The 23,408-nt window shown below is 41.2% G+C and overlaps 1 protein-coding gene across 5 annotated transcripts in view; it reads right to left on the reverse strand.

Moving 5' to 3' along the window:
* Positions 1 to 23,408, reverse strand: part of LOC142932738 (stromal membrane-associated protein 1-like) — a 96,035-nt gene that overhangs the window by 62,316 nt on the left and 10,311 nt on the right. For 3 of the 5 annotated variants that reach the window (XM_076076776.1, XM_076076774.1, XM_076076775.1), the window contains exons 2-5: positions 20,035 to 20,168; positions 19,139 to 19,224; positions 14,285 to 14,360; positions 2,868 to 2,936 (exon numbers count right to left, since the gene is read on the reverse strand). In XM_076076776.1, coding sequence (XP_075932891.1) covers positions 2,868 to 2,936; positions 14,285 to 14,360; positions 19,139 to 19,224; positions 20,035 to 20,168 — 365 coding nt within the window. The remainder of the gene's footprint in view (positions 1 to 2,867; positions 2,937 to 14,284; positions 14,361 to 19,138; positions 19,225 to 20,034; positions 20,169 to 23,408) is intronic. The other 2 variants (XM_076076778.1, XM_076076777.1) reach the window with 1 other exon arrangement.

Genomic DNA, 23,408 nt, shown 5'->3' on the forward strand with positions numbered 1-23,408 from the left:
ATTAGCAGGCTACTAGTATTATACTCCCATCGGAACCATCACTAATAAATCACAGCAAAATTACAGCTGGGATTAGAGCCGTCATAATTCGGAAATTCTAGTTGACGATTAATTGTCATACAAATAATTGGGACGGACGATTTGATTGTCTTTTTCTGTTGATTTTACACCGGGCTGGCAACCTTTTTTTAGTTTGGGTTGCTGAAACTGAAAATATGTTAACCATTTTTAGTCACCTTAGCCTATATTTTGAGTACTTAAGATACTATCCAGTTATATGTCCATGTTAAAAAGTGGTTGCCATCGGTAAGGAATTAGTTGCCAATTTCTCAAGATGGTTGACAATGGCGAACTGGAAACAGTTACTGTCGAGCCCTGTGGGCACAGATTTATTTTAAATTGCTTGTTTTAAAAGTTTTATGTAGGCCGACCAAATGTAACGGGTTCGAGACATGTTTAAGGTGGCTTGATATCATTTTCAAAAGTTAAGAAGCAATGAGGAAACACAAAGCCAGTGGAAATGCAGCGTTTATTCAGAGAGAAACTAAACACTTCCTCTCTCGCTCACAATACGCACTGAGCTAATGTATTCCTGAAAGGACCCACGCTGCTCTCATAGTACCATGGCTGTGTCCCAAATCAATCACTTCATACTGGACTACTGCACCATGTTGTACTGCTGTCTGAATGTATAGTGAGAATTATTACACCCTATATAATGGACTCAGAGCATCACACAATGCATCGTGAGAAGAAGCGATCGCTAACCAAGCATTATATACCATGATGCATTGCGCTAAAGGAAGAAAGGCAGGCGGGTGAAAGGAGAGAAAGCCGCAATTGGGAAGAATCAATTATGTTGTGGTGCGAAAATAATATTTTTAAATGTGAGCAGAGCAGCGCATCACAACACAAACGGCTCAAACTACTTTGTATTCATTCATTCATTTAGAGCAAATGCACTTATTGGCCCACAATGACAGCGCTCTATTCCTTCCGTTTTGACCTTTCACCATAAAAGCCCCAGACATACAGTGTACAATGCATCACTGCTTACCAGAGGTTACTTAAATTCACACTAAGAACACAACAAAATAGCTGAAACTATGTATTCATCACAAAAATGCACATCTGTATTTACAGTATTGTGGACGTTGATCTGGCACTTGTGCGACAGTAGTGATGTAAGCAACAGTGCAGAGAAAATAAGCCAAATAGTGTCTGCTATAAATCCAGAGAGCCGTTATCGGCGCCTCTCTGACATCATCTCGCCTCGGACGGCAACGAAATACCGTCTCATCTGAGCTGGAACAGAAGAACCTGCCCGGCAACAGTAAGATGTAGATAGCTAGACAGCTTTTTTTTAAAGCTGATGAAAAAACACACGTAATTCACTTTCCACACGTACCCACTCACATCCGAAATTAAGGTGCAGAAAAATAAACCTAAGAGCCCAATATGATCAGAATCTTAACATAAAATGTTAAACTGTCCAACAATGATGTTGACAGAGAGGAATAGAGCTGAAACAAGTGGTTTCAACAACCACAGAGAAAGTCCATGCACATCATTCTCTCTATCTTAAGAAGATGAGAAGAATATAATATCATGGCTCTTTTGAGTGACATCACTTCACACCTGAATGAAGTGAATTTAAAGCTGCAGGACAATTCCATTCAGTTTTCTAAAATTAAGTGCTTTATTTTAAGATGCAATTTTTTTTATTTATTTTTTTTAAATTATAGCGCAAGTTAGACATTATTGTGATGTTCAGGACTTTTGCGTGAGGAAATTCTCTCGAACTGGACCTCGTTGAATATGAATTGAATAGCCCTGATATAGGGAGTAGAGAATGAGGGAACAAGGGAGTCCTTTTGGACACAGCATGGGTCTCTACGCCAACTAATTCAACAAACACCTGCTCTTGCTGCTGTTGGTTTGTCTTGGTGAAGGAGTTAAATCAGTGTGTGAATAGCCACGGACAGAGTTGGCAGATGTATTGTTTATAATTCATAACTTGACTCAAGTTTGCAACAACAAGAGAAGCATGCTGCACAGCAACACAGGAGAACGATCTAGAAACACAAAGCCAACTCACAAACATCACAGCATTAAAAGTACAGCAATATTTAAAAAAGAAAATAATAATAAAATAAATTCAAGGGAGCTATCTTAGTTCGGTTGTACCGTGTGTATTGTGTTACGATAGCCACATTTAGGATCCGGCTCACGGTCGACAGGATTTGTTCAGCTCTGACGCCAATTAATCTCAAAGCTGTTATCTCTCCTCACTCTTTCTAGCAGTGAGTAATGTAGACAACAGTCAGGTGGCAGGCTTCTCATTTTCAGCTCCGTCACTTTTGCCAGTTAAAATGAACACTGCTGGCAGCTTGAAGTGTGACAGTGACAATGAAAAAGTGAAAAATGACACTTTTGGCTGTTCGCAAGCCAGTGCTGCAACCTGCCAAAGATCATTTGTGAGGGAAAATAAACACCACTGACTGTACAACTGTGAGTGGACTGCCATTACTTTCATGCTATTGTTTAGGAGAGTTGCCTTGAATTAACTGAGAAAAAGAACAAAAAAGGATGTAAAAAGAGGTTTCTGATGCTTCCTTGGCAATCTTTACGTTCAGCAAAGTTGAGCCGACGTTTTAGATGGCTTTCAGAATAAAAGCCTCTAAACGAGGACTGTCGACGGTCAGACACCGTCCCAAATGATGTCGGCTGTTTTAATGTTGTAGATTAGATAATACGAGTATCAGGGGGAAACCAGCTATAAGCGTACCGTTGACTACTAGGACTACTGACTGGGCAAACGGAACACAACCAACAGCAAAACACCACCACACCGCAGGACACCCCACCTCCTGTCTGTCCCTGTCAGCCTGAGAGGACGGCGAGGCGCAGGGAGGAGCAGCTTCGTAGGACTTCGGCTGGAGGACAGAGAGGTTCAGACGGTGGGTTGGATGAAGATGGACAGAACCAGGAGAACAGGGTGAGAAGAGAGGGGAAAGACTAGCCGAGTTAATTAGAAGGGAATGGAGGAGGATTTTCTCATCTGCAGCGGAGCACTCTTCGCTTCAGTAGACGCGCCGAGCCAATGTTATATTCGGCCTTGCAGCTGCACAGAAGGAATGGTGTCAGAGCGTCTAACTTGCCCGCAAACACACAGACACACACACACACACAGAGCTACAGAGTGTAGGGATGACCTCCATTAACCTGCCGTTGACCTGTGAGACAGACAGAGCATGCTTGAGTTAAACTCTGCGGTCTACCAACAGTAGCAGTTTGTTTTCTCAACTATCTTTTTATCTCTCAGCTCGACACAGTGTATTGAAGGGTAGGAAATGGTGATCAAACGCAACGGTAACACACACAAGAAAAGGCCAGGGTGCTGTCAAGTGTTAGGTTTGGAGTGTTAAACTCCTAAAGAATATCTAAAGCAGTTTTTTTCCCCCAAGCTTTGACTTTGATTGTTGCTTATTCAGTCGTGAATATTCAACGTTTTAGAGAAACGCTTAAACCTGCAACAACTTGTTTGAGGGCATATTGTCACATGCTGTGTCTTTGATTGTAAAGTTGATATGGTGAACTCACAGTTAAACGATCACTCATTTAGGGTCAAGTACAATTTTCACCCTCTTTTAGCTGTTTTTGGTCTCCACCAGCTCCTGAGGAAATATGTCTCTTTAGCTGCTACATGCTCCACTGTGTCTATCAGCTGTTTGCTGCCCAGCAGGCAGCATACAGGGACTCTATAGAGTGCTTTTTTTTTGCTGAAAACAGCTGCCTGCTGCCGCTAAAAACGACGTTGTGATGAGCGGTGACAGTCAAACAAAACAGTAAAGTTGCTGATTTAAAAGTCACTCTAACTCAAGTGGATGGTGCAGTCTACACCGGGATCACTTTCAGGCCAATATAATGAACAATATCCACTTCGTGGCTCTGATGTGTGCATTACCTGCTTGGCTCCACCGTTTACAGAACGTTGCAGTTCATCAGTGAGGATGCTCACATCGTTAGCGCTAACTCACATTTATGATTCTTGGTGTGAACAGCTTTTAAAGCTGTGTAAAGCTAAGCGGGGCTGCAGTTTCAGGTGATGATTCTCCGTAGGTTAGTTACTGTGAGCCACCTATTTCCCATTTGACACGTTGATGTTAGAAAAATATCAATGATAGCAGTTTTAAGATTTAAAATCAAATTTTCAGGCACTTTAATGTTACTTTCAGCTTTTGTATTTCTTTCTTTTTGACACAAACAAAACATTGCCATCAAGTATTCATGCTGGATGTGCAAAATTAGCATTTAGTTTTACTGACTACCTGACAGATATAAAGGAATAGTTCAACGTTTTAGGCAGAACGCTGATTTGCCTTTTGACGAGAGTGAGATGAGATAGCAATACCACTCAATACGTATGTGTGTTAAGTATGGAGCTGGAGCCAAGAGGGAATTAGCTTAGCATAAGGATGAAAACCAGGGGGGGAATAGCTAGCCTGGCTCAAGAACCTCTTAAGCTCACTCGTTAATAAGTTGTCTTGAATGTACTCAGTTCTCAAGAATAAACTTTGTCTCAACAGTTTTTGCATGTAGAGTATTTCTGTCTAATCCACACAAACAGTATTGTCACAAGTGACAGTTTACGCAGAGTTGCGTGCTGTAACCTTTTCTAAGAAGTTTTAGTCGAGTGTTGTTGATTTTTGTTTTAGGAGACACATTATGCAACTAGTTTTTAAAGATGCAGATAAGCAGGCCAGCTGTTTCCCAATCTTTAAGCTAAGCTAAGGCTCCTGTTTCGCCCTGAACACACAGATATGTGAAGGGCATCAACTAAGTGTATTCTGTGGGTTTGTTCGTCCATCACTACGAGACTTCCCTTTCACATCATTTGATCAGATAATATAGTAAATATTGATTGATTATGGATATCAGACGAAAGACAGCCAAGTTCAGTATGTGTGCATGTCTCCACTGACTGACATTATCACAGTATCAGATGGAGTGAGCATCAAAGAGATGGAGAGGAATGGATAGAGACAGGAGGGAGATACAGAAAGGAGAAAGTCAAGAAAACATAATTCCTGAACACTGCATTTGCATGCGTAGCACATTACTTCTTCCATGTTCAGAAGATTAGAGTAAATTCAAACCAAAAGTATTGTTTTTTTTTCGAGATGGTGAAAAGCCTAGTTTATGCCTCCTACAGCTTGGCGCACACGGAATCTTTCATGAAAGCAGGCCATCATAATACATCATAATTACAATAATAATTACTGCCATTTCCAATCGGTCTTCAAAATCCACACCAATCCAATCTGACAAAAATCCCATCAGCTGCTTAAATCTTTCCCGCCTGTAACGAGACGTCAGTTAACAGATTGAACTAAACCGTTCTGATGCCACTGTGCCGTGTCTCTTATCACTTCCTTGTTTACTCTTTGCCATCTGGCAGTTCGCTGCCTTTCCACATGCACCACAGCTCCAGCTACCTCCCTCAAGATCCGTGCCTCGTCTCCACGTACTGCCTCTCCACACAACAGCTGAACAGATTGATTATTCCAAGAAATAGGGAACGAAATCAGGTCATAAAAAAAGCTAAAATATGGATGTTACTGAATATGTTACACTAAGGACAGAAAACACAACCAAATTTAGAAAACACAGCCGTATACAGAAACGTGCTGCGAATACAGAAAAGACAACCAAATGCAGAAAACACAATCATAAACAGCAAAACAAACAAATAAAGAAAATGCAACCAATTAGAGACCATAACAATGGAAACCGTTTCCAGGGGACGCTAAAAAGTGATGCACACGGCTGGGACATGCTTTTTGTTGTTATTGTTTGTTTTTTTTACTTATGAAGTTAAAAAAGTCAGCCATATGTCAGTGGTGTTGGAAAATGAGCAAAAATGGGATTTTTAAAAATAAAAAATTTTCACCAACCCTTTTTATAATGTAAGAATGGGCAGCTGTTACTTAATTGTTAAACAAATTTAGTAAAGTGATAGGGTTCATTATATTTTTCATGTCGGCAAACCTACTGGTAGTTTAACTTGCATGTCCCGTGCTGAAAGTATAGCCATTAATGTTATGGCCAGCTAACATACTGTAAGCCTGATTCACAATTAATTGTGTATGATTCATACGATTTTTTGGCCTCAATGACTACCGACCAGTTGCCCTCACATCTCATGTGATGAAGGTGCTGGAGAGGCTGGTCTTGGCCCACCTTCGACCGCAGGTGAAATCCTCACTGGACCCTCTGCAATTTGCATATCAGCCTCATGTGGGGGTGGACAACGCCTGGATGAAACCGGTGGCTCTGTGAGAATCACTTTCTTTGATTTCTCCACTGCATTCAACACCATCCAACCACGCTGCAGGTGGTGGGGGTAGACACATCCACCATCTCCTGGATCACCGACTACCTGACAGGCAGACCGCAGTTTGTCCGACTAGGCCGTGTGCTGTGTGATACAGTGGTCAGTGGTACTGGAGCTCCACAGGGAACGGTTCCGTCTCCCTTCCTGTTCACCTTGTACACCACTGACTTCCAGTACAAGGGTCAGGGTGGTCGACTTTAGGAGGAAGACAACGGCTCCACAACCGCTGAGAGTTCTGGGAGAGGATGTGGACATGGTGGAGGAGTACAAGTTTCTGGGTGTCTCCATCGACAACAGACTGAACTGGAAGACCAACATCAACGCTGTGTACAAGAAGGGGATGAGTCGACTCTTTTTCTTGAGGAAACTTGTTGCAAGATGTTGGAGATGTTCTACCAGTCTGTTGTGGCCAGTGCACTCTACTTCTCTGTAGTCTGCTGGGGGAGCAGCATTGGAGCCGGAGACACCAACAGACTTAACAAACTGGTTAAGAAGGCCGGCTCCATCATTGGCTGCAAACTGGACACGGTGGTAGAGAGGACACTGAAGAAACTATCATCCATATTGGATAACCCGGACCACCCTCTCCACCAACTACTGCAGAGACAGCAGAGCACTTTTTCCAACAGACTGATTGAGCTCCGCTGTCACAAAGACCGATACAGGAGATCATTCCTGCCACTGCAATACGACTCTACAATAGATCACCTCTGGCCAGATCATTCACACAACTATAACTCCGTTACACTGTTTGTTTGTTTTGTTTGGTTAAATATTTGCACCATTGTTTAGTTAGTTCATTTTAATATTATTCTACTTCATTGTATATATTGTGCATTTTTATATTTATTATTTTTACTCTGTTATTGTTATTGCTTTACCTGTACCATAAATGCTGCTGTAGTGAAAAAATGTCCCCTTGAGGGATTAATAAAGTATCTATCTATCGACTGTATCTAGCCAACATCGAAACAGCCTCCTTTCCTTCCTCTCTTCCTCCTTTGCTCACTTAAACCACCCGCGGGCGGAAACTGACTGCGTTTTTCTGAGGGCAGAACAGAAGAATGTTTTTTTTCCATTTTTCATCTTTCCTCAGTCCCATCCCATCCCTCACCCTCCCTCCTCAGCTGTTAAGGCATCAAACGACTGCCTGCTCTTGTTGCCCATGGTGGTGAACGCAGTACAGAGATGTGAATTCATTTTGTATCCTCCTTATTCTGTTGATGTCTTTTAGTTTTAGTTTTTTTTTGTTCTCCCCTACCCCTCTCATAAAACTTCATCCTCCTCCTCCTTTGATTCTGCCAGAGATGTCGACACTGCACTAAACAGGCACAGACGGGCTGATGATGAAGATAAAGAGAAAAGAGGCTGGAAGGAAGGGGGGGGGGGGTAAAGAGTGGCTAGTGATAAAGAGTGGATAGATAACAAGAGGAGTAGTGCGAGCTGGTTGAGGGAGGATTAACAGAGGTTATTGGGACTCGGAGATAGAAGCGTCTGGCTATCTGCTGGGGCGACTGCTGATAGTGAGGCAGAAAGATGGTAAACGTCTTAACCGCAACGTGTCCGCCAGGCAGACCTTTCACAGCTTCATTTGTACTCTTGCAGAGGACACTCGCTGAGGTTAAGTGGAATAGTTATACGGCGACTAATGAAACAAGAATTATGGAGGCTCAGGGAGGGTTTGAGATGTTTAAGCTGTAATACAAGTCCACAGTGTTCTAAAAGAACAAAGGCTGAAGAACCCTAAACTGTGTTTTGGAAAGAAAAATTGGGATCTCTTAGTTGGAATGAACTCGATCGGTGGATTTGCTCACAGAGACAAAGTGAATAAGAGAAGACGAGATAAGCCTTTATTGGTCCCTAGACTGGAAATTCGGGAGAAATAAGTACAGATACTAGAGCAGGCTGGTCTCATCCAACATTCATAGCTTTACCTACGAAAAACAATGCGCTGTAATACATAGAGATCCTACGAAATTATTTTGTATCTTATTCCCGTAATCATGAACGTGGAAAAATTAAAACTGTAGAAGCCAAAAGCTAACCCGAACCCTTTTTCAGCCAGGAGACAGCAGTTTGTTCTCAACTAAAAAAAGAGAAGTCAACGTAAATTTATGGTATCAGAACCATAACTCGAGTACATCAGTAACAGCACTTTTCACGATCTTTTCCTAATCCTAACAAAGTATTTCACGATCTTTTCCTAAACCTAACGAAGTATTTCACGATCTTTTCCTAAACCAAACTAATGGCTATGGTCAAAATGCCGAACTTGAGGCTTCAAAAGTGCAGTTCACAAACCAACGGGTGACGTCACAACGACTACGTCCACTTCTTATATACAGTTTGTGTACTAGTCACACGCCGTTGCGGCTGAATATAAGAAGGCATACACCTAGAATGTGAATAGAAGTAAACATACTATAACTATACAAGCGCAATTAAAGACAAGGTCACGAGGAAAAGCGACAAAAACTAATCTTAAAGAAAAAAAGAAAATCCGCACTGAACTTTTGCTTTGAGTAAAGAGTCTGCAACCATGCTTGCAGCTCTCTGAGGCTGCACTTAGTGTCAGCGGATGGCAGAAGTTAAGTAGGCTGCCACAGCAGGCTGTAGGTACACAGAACATTGGCCAGCACTGTGGACACAGCAGACAGGACGTCCGTATGACTAACGCCGGCAAACAACGTTGGAAATCAGCAAAGTCTTCCCCCAGGGTGACCGCGCCGCTCTCTCCTGACATTTTTAGGCCAGTCACAGAGGGTTCGCGAGATGCACTGTGATGTCTTCTTAATTCCGCTAACATTGAAATAATGCGCGGTCCGTGCACATATACGCCAACGAACTCACTCGTGCCAGAGCAGTGAGCTCATGCTGCATGGGGACATGGACATGGAGTGGATGTACTCGTGTACAAAGTACTGCAAGCTGTCCATTACAAAACTCCACCGTCCTCTCTCTCCACTGGTCTCACTCACATGCAAACAAAAACTAATACAAACCTCTTACATGCACCAGAAGTTGCAGTCCATGCCTGCATAGGGCTTTTTGAAAGCCTGTGTTTTGTTTGAGGATACAAATATATTTTTTCTGCAGAATTGCTACAGAATTGAAATGCTAAAAGAGAAGAAACTTTGAGTTTGAGTATGGATACCAAAACAATGCCTTTTTCAAAGTATATCTGTTATCTAGTGAGTGGGTGTGGCAAATTAACTTGTAAAGCGCCTTTCTAGTGCTTTAACACTACATGTCATTCACCCATTCATGGCCATTCATACACAGAGGCTACCATGCAAGGTCTTGCTTTGATCAAGTGAGCCACACCGTCACTAACTGCACTCCCCGAGAAGAAATATCATTTCATTTTTGGAGAGAAAATAAAAAATCTGAAACAATTGCATGCAACTGCTATGGAGCAGAGGAGGATAGTTGTGGAGCTGGACGATGCTACGCTTTCATCGGCGAGACATAGCTAAGGGGTCAAATGGCGCCGCCTACTGGCAATCTCGATGAACCAACTCCTAATAATGGTAATAAACGGTGGAGGATGGAAAGGAACGTTCTCTTTGCATTTTCTCAAAATTTGGTTAAAATGTGTGATGACATTTGGATGGAAACCTGGCTTGTGTAAAGTACAGCAGAAGTCTATAAAACTGTCTCATTAGCATTAATAATGGCAAAATGCAGCGAAGGAATGATCATTTATACGAGATATGCTGCATGCATTTAATCCAATTACATCTTACTGTTTTCAACTAACTGCCGTTCTCCTCCAAACATCCAGGCAAAGAAACGCAGTGCCGAGTGGTGATGTAACTACAGCGAAGAGGCATGCAGACACAAACTGTTTCTTTTCTATAAGTGCTCGAGAAATAAGTGAATCCAACACATTCCAACACACACACACACACACACACATACTGTACACAGACTATAGCTCAGGGTTACAGCAGCCCGCCCTCTCTTCCCCTTTCTCCATCTGCACCAAACTGCTTAAAGTGATAATGAGTTGTTTTTAATAATTAATTTGCATATAAAAGCAGAGCCGTCTGCGTGGGCGGCAGAAACAGATCCTAGATCACAGTCTGGCTGCTGGCAACGCTTCAGAGGAAACAGAGAGATGGAGAGGGAGAGAGGCAGGAGGCGAGAAGGAGAAAGAAAAAGGACAAACTGAAGAAACAGACAGCATGAAGAGACCAAACCAAACGAGGGACAACGAGAGGTAGAAACGGGGAGATGAAAGAAAGACGCGCCAGAGACAGGCGAGACATTTTGCGGGCGTGTAGCTCATTTGTTGTTCGTTTTTGAGAGTGTTTTCCTATTCCTGCATCTGCTCAGTTTGTAGCCTTGCTGTGTGCGCCTGGATAGAAATGTCTGCCAGTCGGCTTTTCATGTTGCATCATATGGTCCGAGTGTGTGTTTTGTAAAACTTTGATACCTTACTTCAGGGCGCAACCATTAGTTGTTTTAAAAATCAAACAATTGCAATTTGAAAGAGAATCACTAATTGTACTGAGTGATTACTTCAATCACAACAGCAGATATTCACATGAAGTCCCTGATCACACAGAGACGCGCCACTGGAAACACATTGCCAGCAAAACTTGCGTTTTCCCGCGGTACGGCGCCTGGCCTGCGCTTCTCTCTGCTCCGCACGTCAATTATTTCCAGCGGTTTTCAGTCACGCATTAAAGTTAAAATAGGCGCTCCTTAAAGTCACACTTGGCCAAAAACCAAAACAAGGGGCGGGATTTACTACTTTACCACTTTTTTCCCGTTTGGATGCCGGTAATTGCGTTAGGAACAGCATATGGGACAATGGCAAGTGCACACCAAAGGTTGATATTAGCGATATCTAATCACGACTATATAATTCAAGGTTATTGTAACTATGGAATTAGTCAGCTTGAATCCTTTTATTTTATTTTAAATCACATTTTGATGCGCACATAAACAATCACGCTGGTCATTTTCAGGTAGTTAGTTGCAAGCTTGGTAGCTGTAAGACAAGTAAGTTAACCAAGTATGTTTCCAAGTTGACTTTTCTGTAACTGTTTTGAAGAAGAAAAGAAAGAACCCGAGGAGGACATCAACAGGCCTTTGTCCCAGCATACATCTTGACTTGACATCGAGGGAAAAGCACAGCTCGTTAGTATTGACATTAATGATGGTTCCGTTCTATTCAAGACTCCCAGCACAACTTGGTTACAAGGCTGCAATGCCACACTGCTCTACTGGGCAAGACCCGCCCCGAGCAGCATTCAAGCAGTAGGATTGGCCAGGCGTCTGAGCTAGCAGAGGTACGGGTCACCTGAACTGATCCTGACCCTAACTACTCGGGCTCAATGCCTAACCTTCACCAACGCTCTTTGCCTCAACCAGCTACGCATGGCGGGACTTTCCAAGCAGAGCAGTGGGATTCATAGTTACGCATCAATGGCGGAACGGTTAAAACGATGGCAGAGCCTGTAAGGATGAGGCTGGATCAAAATGTTTTTCACAGAAGGACTGGGTGGTAATTCAATACGCTAATTTATTGTCTTTCAAGGAAACCGTTATGAATTCATGCATTGAGAAATCACGACACACAATTATGTTGTTTAAATTGATAATAACCAGCTCATACAAAGTCAAATTTCTCAGAAAATGGGATTATTTTGCACTGAAGTTCTTAATTAAATGAGAAAATTGCTTTTCGTTTGTTTAGTATTCAATTCCCACAAGAGTATTCAAAACCATGTGGTTATTTCATATAGACTATTCATTTATTAAATGACCAGAAAACATGCTATATGCTGATATATATCACTATCAAGATATGAAATGACCTATATTGGTATAGAAGATTCCGGCCTTATCGCTGAGCACCAGCTGGGAGCACAGCATCCATGATGCGCACTCGGATTTTGATTGGCGTGACAAAAACGCAAAGATAATTGCCCAGAAAAATGTATGCGTTACACTCATGTGTTCTAAGATTTAGCAAAACATTGCAATAGATTATTGAACAGGAGTATGAAAAGTAGTTTGACCTTAATATTAGGGTGTACATAATAGTCCCGTCTATTGTCCTTGTTCCTAGCAGTTATGTCTATTCCCGTGTAAGTACATTAAGAGCAACGCCGTGAATTTCCTTGTATGTGCACACATTGAGTAATGAGGTGTTATTGGACAGACCAAGAAGAAGCAATTTCAAAAGCAATTGTTCGGCTCTACCTTACATACAGTACAGACGGCACTGCTGGGTGTAATTGCTAAGGAGTGTTATGTTTGTGAAAGTGGGAACGGGAGTGTGACTTTAGTGGGGGACGCACTTTATACGTTTCGTGCACATTTCGGTGAGCGTTCACACCGCCTTGCATAACTCGCAGTATAGAAGCAACCCACTCGCCAAGACACTCAGGAACACACAACTCACACAGATAATCTCTCTGGAAACAAGACAAGGAGACGTGCATCCACCCACCCACACACACACCTACACCATCAAATCCTTTCCCGTTATCCACACAAAAGGAGGTTGGGTCTTGACCCTGACACACACAAACACGCAGGCATCTCTACTCGTTGATAAAGACGTGTCTCAGAAGATAACGGTGTTTTTTGAAAGGTTATTCTCTAACTGTGTGCTCCAACTCTTGGTATCAGATCCAATAAGACGACATTGCTTGGGCTGAACTTGTGGTTTGAAAGGGATTACAATGCCTTTCCACACATGTACGCTTAGAAAACATCTCCAGTGTGAAAGACATGAGTGTACAGAAGGTCAGCGGCAGAAAAGATACAGACTTTACAGGCTCGATGGGTGAAAGATACTGGAAGCCAACCACGAGGCCTTGGCACCATGGCACAGACAAGTCAGAGCTGGAGCCCATTCAAATGTCTTGTGTGAGGAATGGATGCCAAATGTGATAAGTAGCACATTTGCATTTTTAGCACAACAGCAGCCTGAAACCATGCACACACTCTTTGATGCAATTTTTTAGCCTTTTATCATTCAGACAAGAGACGGGGAATCATATAAATACATACATACACATATACACACATACATATATATACACATATACACACATACATATATATACATATATATACATACATATATATACATATATATATACATATACATATACATATATATACATACATACACATACATATATATATATACACATATACACACATACATATATATACATATACATATACATATACATATATATATATACATATATATATATACATATATACATATATATGTATATATACATATATATGTATATATACATATATATGTATATATACACACACACACACACACACACACACACACACACACACACACACACACATATATATATATATATATGTATATATATACATATATATATATATATATATATATATATATACATATATATATATATATATATATATATGTATATATATACATATATATATATATATATATATGTATATATATATATATATACATATATATATATATATATACATATATATATATATATATATATATGTATATATATATATATATATATGTATATGTATATATATGTATATATATATATGTATATATATATATGTATATATATATATGTATATGTATATATATATATATATGTATATGTATATATATATATATATATATATATGTAAACACACATGTAAAAAAAGTAAAAAGTAAGTAACCTCTTGAGTTGGTTTCCGTCTTTAGAAGATACTGGCAGTCTTACATCAAACATATGCAACAACTGATGCACACACGTCGGTGAAATGGCACCTCTGTACACAGCTATAACAACAACATAGACCGACAGGCTGAAACTGAAATTGTAAAAAACAAGAAGTGAGGTTGATACTCACCGGTTCTGCAGCCAGGGCCTCCTTGTTGTAGTACTTTTTCCTCTCATACTTGTCCCGGATGAAGACCTCCACTGCTCTAAAGGTTAGAATTAAGGACTGAAATACTGCACAGAAATATCTAGATATCAGTTTTGCACATACGGTAGAAACATACAGTACATATTACGCTAACACCATCAACATATTGTAGTTCATGGGAACACCGGAGAGAAAAAAACTGGCAGTGCCAAGACTTTGTTTTCCTAATTCTTTGGGTGGTAGACAAGCTACATTTAGACATAGGTGCCTAAAATACGTTTTGCTGTTGACCGTATTCACAGCAGTACATTACTACTTCCGTGCTAGTACTCCGGTCTGTTTCTCCAAACTGGGAGTGAGCTGACTGCTAGCTACTGTAGGTAATACACCGACTATGGATATGTACCCCATACAACACCATTTCTAAACACTTCTTTAACTATCCCCTTAAGAAAAGGGCAGAGAACTTAATCCAATATTACAACCCAAACCACGATCTTTCCCCTTCAGATCCCCAAGTAAGTGTTTTACCTAAACCAACCAAATCCCCACCATGGCAGAAAAAGATCAGGAATGAGTGTCTCTATATGAATCTTAACTGGAACAGTGATTTGTGACGGTTTTAGAAGGTATTGTTCCTGCTAATAGGGACATCAGGTCAGAAGATGTACATACCATTATAAAGCAATGAATCTCTGTCTTTCCGTGTGTCATCTGCATGTCTCAAGAACGGTTCATCCGATCTACTTCACACCTGGCGGGTGTTTCGATGGGGACCCAAAGACGTGCAGAGTTGAAGTTGGAGCAATTTGGACACGTGACACGTTCAATGTTAAGAAACTTTAAAGAAACATGGAATAGGGTTCTGTGCCGCAGCGGGGGCGGGGCCTCAGGGCTCTGAGGAGTCAAGCATTTGGCCTTTACAACCACTTTCTTCTGCACTTCCTGGAGTCAAAGAGCCATGCGCGGTTCTCGACAACGCCGCAAGTAGCGCTTCCAATCAATCTTCAGCATTTACACAATCAGATTACATCACATGCTTGAATTTGAATTCACTGGTCTATAATCCTCATGGCATAATTGTTAAATTTGATTAATGCTATCTGTACACAGTCAACATTAAATTAAGACAAAATTTGCAAAAAAATAATGTAGTGCTAAAAGCATATGTATGGAAGCCCTGAGAAGATTATCCTGTGTTTATTCTAAGTTTTTTAATTTTTTTCAATTAGTGACAACAGGCTGAAGTGCACCATTATCACATCTTCTAAATAGGGCAAAAAGCATTCATGTTTTCTGCCAGAGTTTAAATCCACATAACTTGCTTAAAACAACATAAGTACCATGTGTTTGGAGTACATGGAGAAATCAAAACTCCTGGAAGAAAACATGCATGATCTTAGTCTCATTAGAACATGACGTAGAGGTGCAATTCAGCCTCTTGTGGTTGAAATATATTTTACACCAACAAACACAATTTCACCTGCCAAAACCTGTTTTTCACAGAAGCTTGTTCTCACTTGTTTCTCAGAGCTTTTGTACATATGTGAAAAATGTGTGAAAGAGTCTTTAACATTGTGTTTCCTTGCCAAATGGTATCAATACCGCTGCTGATGTTGTTCAATCTTATCACAGAACTGTGTTTCATTAACAACAGAAATTATGGCTGATCATCATGTTGTTTATGTTAGGATTCCTGTCATTCTCAAAGCACCATGACAGACATGCCAAGTGTTTGCGTGTACACACACACACACACACACACACACACACACACACACACACACACACACACACACACACACACACACACACACACACACACACACACACACACACACATAAATCCCAACTCACACCCACGCGCCACATCGACTCTAATCCCGACTCTCGTATCTCCCCATTTCAGCGGCGATGCCTCCAGCGGATCAAGTAATAGACTTCCAAAGATTGAAAAATGATGACCACCAGCACGGGTCGAGCTGCACGGGCTGCATCTCAGACACAGCACTTATTCAGTACTGTTGACTGGAGACAGCAGAACAGATGGGATGCTACACACCAAGACACTCCGCAACGAGTGTAATGGATAAATGTGTGCCAGATGACACGGTGGTTATGTTCACATGACGACAGTGGAGTGTTAGATATTATATCTAGATTTACACAAAAGGTAGACGCTAGAAAAAGTAGCAGTTCCACAGTTAATCGTCATTATATTCTGTTGAATAAACCTCACACAGGTTTATGGATGTCAGCAGTTTAAAAAAGGCCATGGTTGTGAAGATACTACTTAGGAAGTTTGGGGGACTTTGCATTTACAAAACATTTTATAACTGTAGATATTTTTTGTGGAACATTTTAGATTTGTTAAAGAATCCTTTTTTATGTGGTGGTGGTGATATCAATGGGTGAAAATTTATGCAAAACTATGAATGAACTCTTGTGTTCCATAATCATTATCTCTGCCAGGCGTAAGAGGATCATGTGTTCATTTGTGTGTGTGTGTGTGTGTGTGTGTGTGTGTGTGTGTGTGTGTGTGTGTGTGTGTGTATCTGTCAGTCTATCCACAGCAAATCTCTTTCTTACTTCAGCAGCAAAAGGCATTTGTGGCCATCGGCTCGGGTAAAAACCAGCCTCACAGAGTCTGTCGAAGGCCACAATTTGGCCTCAAACATTGACATCCATAGAAAGGTTTGGTCTCATTTTGAACCGGAGCATCTGCAGATTAATTCCATAACCGATATGTTATGATCCACTAAAGTTAGTCACGATATGAGATGAATAAATACCCTTTTTTTGTAAAAAGGGAATTGTTTGGGAGAAGAGAGGGAGGCACACGGAGTGCACTTTTCTAGAGTGTAGCACATAAATGAAGATTTAGAATATGGCTAATTACAGATGTTAATTACTCGAATTCTTCCAAACAAAACATTGTTCTTGACAAATGAAAACCTATATTAGTCAAATTATACAACTGCAAATACAACAAGACGACATCAATGTGTCCATACTGAAGGAAAAACATTCGTAATTACACGAGCACTAATGTAGGAGTTAAAAAAATAATGGCGGGACGAATCAAACGCCATTTAGTCATTTACATATAGAGCACAGTAGATGGCTGTAATGTATGAACACAGGAGGACACATAGGAAACGCTCACACACATTCAGGCGGTATAGCTCCTCTAATCCTGGGTCCGTTATCTGCCGTTTTCAGCCAGCGGCGCTGCTGTCGGAACGACTAATGGACTTCAAAAGAGTGAGGAATGATGACCACCCGCACAAATGGGCCTGCCAGATACAAGATAGGGTATTAGAGCCGCGTTTCAAACGGGGAGATTATTTATTTCAGTCTACTGGTGGAAATATGAACATATGCTGCTGTGTTAACCACCAAGCTGTCTCGTGGAAAAAGGGGCAAATTGGATACCGCTGCTTTCGCCGTTGTTGCATACGCAGACGCTGCTAGAGGTGTCCTGATTAAGTGTGTGGAATGACACCGACTTGGCGGAGCCTGTCACTTCTCGTGTGCCGCTGGAAATGATTTGGGAGATGCCGACGAAAGCTGAAGTTCGATGATGGCGACGAGTTAGATTTGAAGATGTCATTTCGTTGCAGAAAAAAAGGCAGATTGCAGGAGTGATTTCAGGTTGAACTGATCAGAATGCAGATAAATCTGAACCTTTTTAACTCGAAAGCGATTTTTTTTAGCAACAGTCTAATATAAAAATCTGTGTGACCGACGTCAGGACATAAGCATCACTAAAACAAAACAGAAATCCTTCTGCAATGCATGACAAGTGTGCTGTAATCTACAAAAATAAAGTTTTCACACAGCAGCTCTGAGACAGGGCCACGATTGATCCGTACGGATCACCCCTCACGGTTCGGCTCACAGTTTAACGTTAACCATCACAGTGTGAAATAAAGTTTGACTGACAATCCTCCAACATTCAGTAAAATATGCGACCAGGACATCGGCATTCATGTTTTCTACACGCCGATCTCTGATATTGTGTGTTTTTATGACCACTAGTATTGAACGTGTCGAGTCTCTAAATTGCACCAAATTGAACACTGCACGACTTTGGGTCCCTATCAATACACCTGCCGAGTGTGAAGTAGATTGGACGAATGGTCCTTGAGATATGCAAAGGACACACACACATACATGCAGTCAGAGAATCTTACTTTATAGTTAGAGACTGAGCAGGGCCGGCACCAGTCGACCTTGATTCTGGATCATGATCCCGAGAGGAAAACATCTGATGGGAGTGGGATCTAACACGATGACAACGCCCCCCCGTCAACAGCGCACGAGGGGTCATTAAATGCTTTGATGGGTATGGAAATGCTATGGCTAACAGTCCTTAGATCTCAATACAATTGAATACCAATGGGAGACTTTGAAGCAACAGCGCAGTCACCATAAAAACAAAAGAGCGAATATCTTCTGGAAGACTGCTGTTCAACCCTCCAGTAGAAACCTTTTCTTTCATTTGTCGCCCATCTAAATGTGACAACTACCACAAAGTAGCGGTGACATTGGGAGCTTTAAGATTTCGATGTAAATATCGGGGTGGCACATATGGTGGTATGCAAATCTCTCCATGTTGACAGAGGGTTTTATAAAAAAAAAATGTACATTTAATGCACATTTAGTGTGACAAGAGCAGTTTGCACGCAATGTCGGGGAGATTTTTACGCCAATGTATGGTGACATGTATTGTGACAAACTGAGTTTTTATGTAGATGAAGTTGGGGTTGAATGAATGCACGGGGCAGTAAAGAGACAGTCGGAGAATACAACACACAGAAACAAGGAGGATACTGGTCCACCTGTGGCCGTCTGAAGTTCTCCGGTAGGTGGTCTTCATACAGCCGTTTGGCCCTGTTGTTGCCCATGTCGACCATACTCTGCAAGGAGAGAAAGGGGAGGAAGAAACAACGAAAAGCAATTGGTGAAACTCCTTCAAAGAACATGTCAAACGCACACAGCGAGTTCTTTCGTTAGTCACATTTGCATTCGACTCAAATTTGCCCGCCGAATCCTTTCACACACATTCGAACGCACGTGTGTGGAAGACACGGCGGCCGTGTGAGGTCAAGGGTAAATCAGGAGGAGGGTGATACATGAGGTGATGATAGGAGAAGTGGTTGAGATGGAGTCCGAACAATCAGCCATCCGGAATTAATTAGTCTTTGAAAAACAGTGATTCAAATTCAGAGTGAGTCCTCCTTTTGACTCGCACTCAGCTGATGGATAGGCAGTGCCTTGAAGAGGGAGAGACCGTAAAACAGAAACTACACAGTGACTTGTTAAGGTCAACTTGCACAAAGCTAACTTTAGTTGTTTGATTATGTGTTGGCCTCATTCACCAACTGTTCTCATGGTTTCTGCCGCACGGCGCGTTACTGTTCTCTAAATGTATCATAGTGAGAACATCGGATTCTTGATAAAAGGAGCTACTAGGTCTACAACAAACCAGGTCCAAATTGGTCTCATCAGATATAAATCACAGATACAATCAGTGTCAACGTTATTATGTATGATCCCTTCCTTTATAGAGCGAACAGTTGAAATTCACAATGCAAACTCAGCTACACTATTGCGAAGCAGTGAGAATTGTCATCTATGGTGGATTTTTCCTTTTATACTCAACGTGTCTCTGCAGTATTTCGTGTGTGTGTGTGTGTGTGTGTGTGTGTGTGTGTGTGTGTGTGTACCTGGATCTGCTCCGGTGTCCACTGGTCCAGATTGACAGATTTGACTCTGGAGATGTGGACACCCAGGTTGCGGTGGATGCCGGCACAGCGGATGCACATGAACACCCCGAGGTTCCATGACGCCCATCGAGGACCTGGTGAGAGAAATAGAAAGAGAGTTTCTGCTTTAAAGGTGCATTGGTTCACATTTTTATTAAAGGTGCGATGTGTAATGCCTGGCCACTCGCTCCAAACGAATAGGGGGGAGCATTTCACCTCTACTAATGAGTCCACACAGTCGGCTGTAAAAAATAAAAAAAGCCAACTACTAACTAACAGCAGGGCAAGAATACGTGAAATTCCAAACTGCCGAAGCTCTACAGCACATCCTAATAACACTGATATCTAAACGTGTCACATTGACATTTAGTTTAGTTTAGATCTGTGGTTCATTTTTTGAATGTTTTAACCTAAAATTGTGGCCACATTGCACCGTTAACGTGAAGGTCGTGCTGTGTTGTCAGTCGAACAGACTCTGCTGCAGCAGAGAGCAGCTTTCCATCTCTAGCGTTTGAGACGATGCAGATTCCAGCCTCTCGATTCCCTTTCAATTCAAATCTAAACTGTGGAGGCGATGGAACGGCAGGAAGTGGTGAGTTGAAACTCTGCTGTGTAATAAAAAATAAAAAAATAAAGAAAAGACCGTTATTCTGTCTCTGAACCTCTTCACCCGACACAGTCCGTCAAAAATTCAAAAGGTAAACCTCGCTTCCACAAACTGGACGAACTGCTTGGAAGAGATAAAATCCAAACATTCAAAGCCTTTACTTACTTTAGCAAAATTGTCTCACTTGTAGTGTTTCAGAGCGTGCCCACTTATCCCGAGACATTTGGTGTTATCAACATTGCTCGGGAAGTAATCCCTAATACACGTTAATGGGATTTTACGGACGGAGCAGAGGGTTGTGTTGTTTATGGATATCATTTGATTGCACTTCCTGTGGTTTAAGAATAATTATTCTATATTAAAGTGCCTGCATGCACCATCCGTTATTAGTCATCTTGAAGCACAACAAAAGGTGCACATATAGAATATTTTAATATCAAATATACACGTTGTGTCTAAAGAGTTATTAAGTTTAATAAACTCCAAAATAGAAAGTGGATTTTCTGTTAAATTGCCAGACTCCGTGTTTCAGGATCTCTTCAAATTAAGTCTTTATTGGTTGAAGGATTATAAAATGTGTACTTTTACTGCATGCATTCTAAATTACTTTCATTTAGTGATTAATAGCTTTAATTAAATGTCAGTATAATTAAAAAACCTAGATATGAAAGGTACCATAAAAACAGGCATTTTAGATCAATGACAGCAGCTTTGAGTTTAATAAACTGGTTTACAAAAGCTTTTATTATTTTACAGGTCATTGTATTCACAGAGCCTAATCCTCAAAATTAAAACAAGAAAAACATTATCAATTACATGTGCAATAACGACAGGCTGAACTCCAGATCTAAATCCATTATTTTCCCAGCGCAGTACAAATTCATGGCGAGTGAAACCAACTAAGTCAAAGTCGGATTTTCGATCTCTGCTTGATAAAAAAAAAAAAAAGGGGGTTACATAAAAGCCCTGGCAGAGAATAAGAAGGAACGGCCATGAGCTCGCTGCACGGAACCAGAAGAAGCCAAGAACCTCCTGGCAGAACCGGACGAGACTTTGATTCCTGTTGACACGCAATTGGGCGACGTCTGTTGAGAGGAGGGATGAAAATGTTGGTATTTTCCCACAAGCAACTGCCCCATAAGGGTCAGTCTGACCCTCTTTTTTCTGTTGAGTCCTGCTGATCAGCTGATATTTTGAGATGGCAGCACTCTAGGACCTTTATCTCTTCAACATACCAAAGAGCCCATGTTCACCAAACCCCCTTCCTCAACGGAAGCAGGCACAGCACAAGCCAAAGCATATAATGTGTTCTTCCTGCATTCCCCATCTTACTCCTATTCCTGTCAAGCGGTTGCGCACAATGTATTCTTTATTTATTTTTACTTTTTTTTTCATTCTTGGCACAACTATGCTACACAAGACTTTTGCATTTTTCATTTGAACAACCAACAAGTCCAACGCTATGAAAGTCTCAACTCAAAAGAACTCAAAGTGAAGATGTGGGCCGTCATCCCCAAATGTACTCGAAGAACTACTACTTCTCTTGATTTATTACCTAAGGAAACATTGTAAACATGAGTTTATGGTCTTAATCTCTAGTTTCAAGTCCATAAAGACCATAAAGCAAAGTATGCTTTAGGGCGGGGCTTACTGTCATTGACAGGTCGATGCCGTTACCAGAGCCGTATACGACGTCTCTACGCCATTCCTCCGCATTCCAAATATGGTAACTTCCTGTCATTGCTTGCAAAAAAACAACAATATGGCAACGCACGTAATTTAAGATGGCAATGGCGAAATTGTCGAAATCTAGGCTTCAAAACGGCAGTCCACAAACCAACGGGTGACGTCACAATGACTACGTCCACTTCTTATGTACAGTCTATGAACAGCACACACTTTCAGACTCTTCTTGATTTCAACGTATCCTCATAAAACGGTTCGTATGATATCCTACAAAAAGTTACTCCTCATTTTTTGTGAGTTTTCCTACAAAATCCAGCAACACGTGTCAATTTCTGCTCATTACATGTATACAGCCATTTCAAACTGAACTTCATTTTTCACAGGAAACAAGTTAAGTTTATGCAACAAAACTACTTAGTTAGGTTCAGGAAAAGATTTTCGTATGGGATTGAGCAATGTGAAAAGATCTTGAATTACTTTGTTATGTTTAGGAAAAGATTGTGAACTACTTTGTTATGTTTAGGGAACAAAACTACTTGGTTAGGTTTAGGAAAAGGTGGACGTTTGGGTTAAAATAACTACAGAAGCGCCGCTACGGAAGGGCAGCTGCCGCTACGGAAGTGCTGCTGTGGAAGTGCTGCTATGGAAGTGCGCAAGTTACATGACAAATCAATGTTGACTTATCATTTCACATGGGGAACGAACAGCAGTCTCCAGGGTGACAAATCCGAGTTTGTTGGACCCCTCCATCTCATGTCCCGCCAGCTCATAGCTCATGATTACGGGATTTCGTGTGATATCTGCGAATTACGGTGCATTTTGTTTCGTAAGAACGTCGAATCAGACCAGCTAGAGAAATTAATGATGTTGTGAAGTTGTTAACACAATAAAAAAAATGAAAGAAGTAGTTTAAATCCTGGCTGCCTCACAATAACATCTCCGCAAACCCAGCCTATTGCCGCATAAAGTGGGCATGATTGCCGGATTTTCTGTCAAATTACAAAAAATTGTCAGATGCAGCTCACAGAGTATTAACACACTC

This window comes from Anarhichas minor, unplaced genomic scaffold, assembly GCF_050575085.1.
Source record: "Anarhichas minor isolate MPS153535 unplaced genomic scaffold, ASM5057508v1 ptg000058l, whole genome shotgun sequence".
Taxonomy (NCBI): Eukaryota; Metazoa; Chordata; class Actinopteri; order Perciformes; family Anarhichadidae; genus Anarhichas; species Anarhichas minor.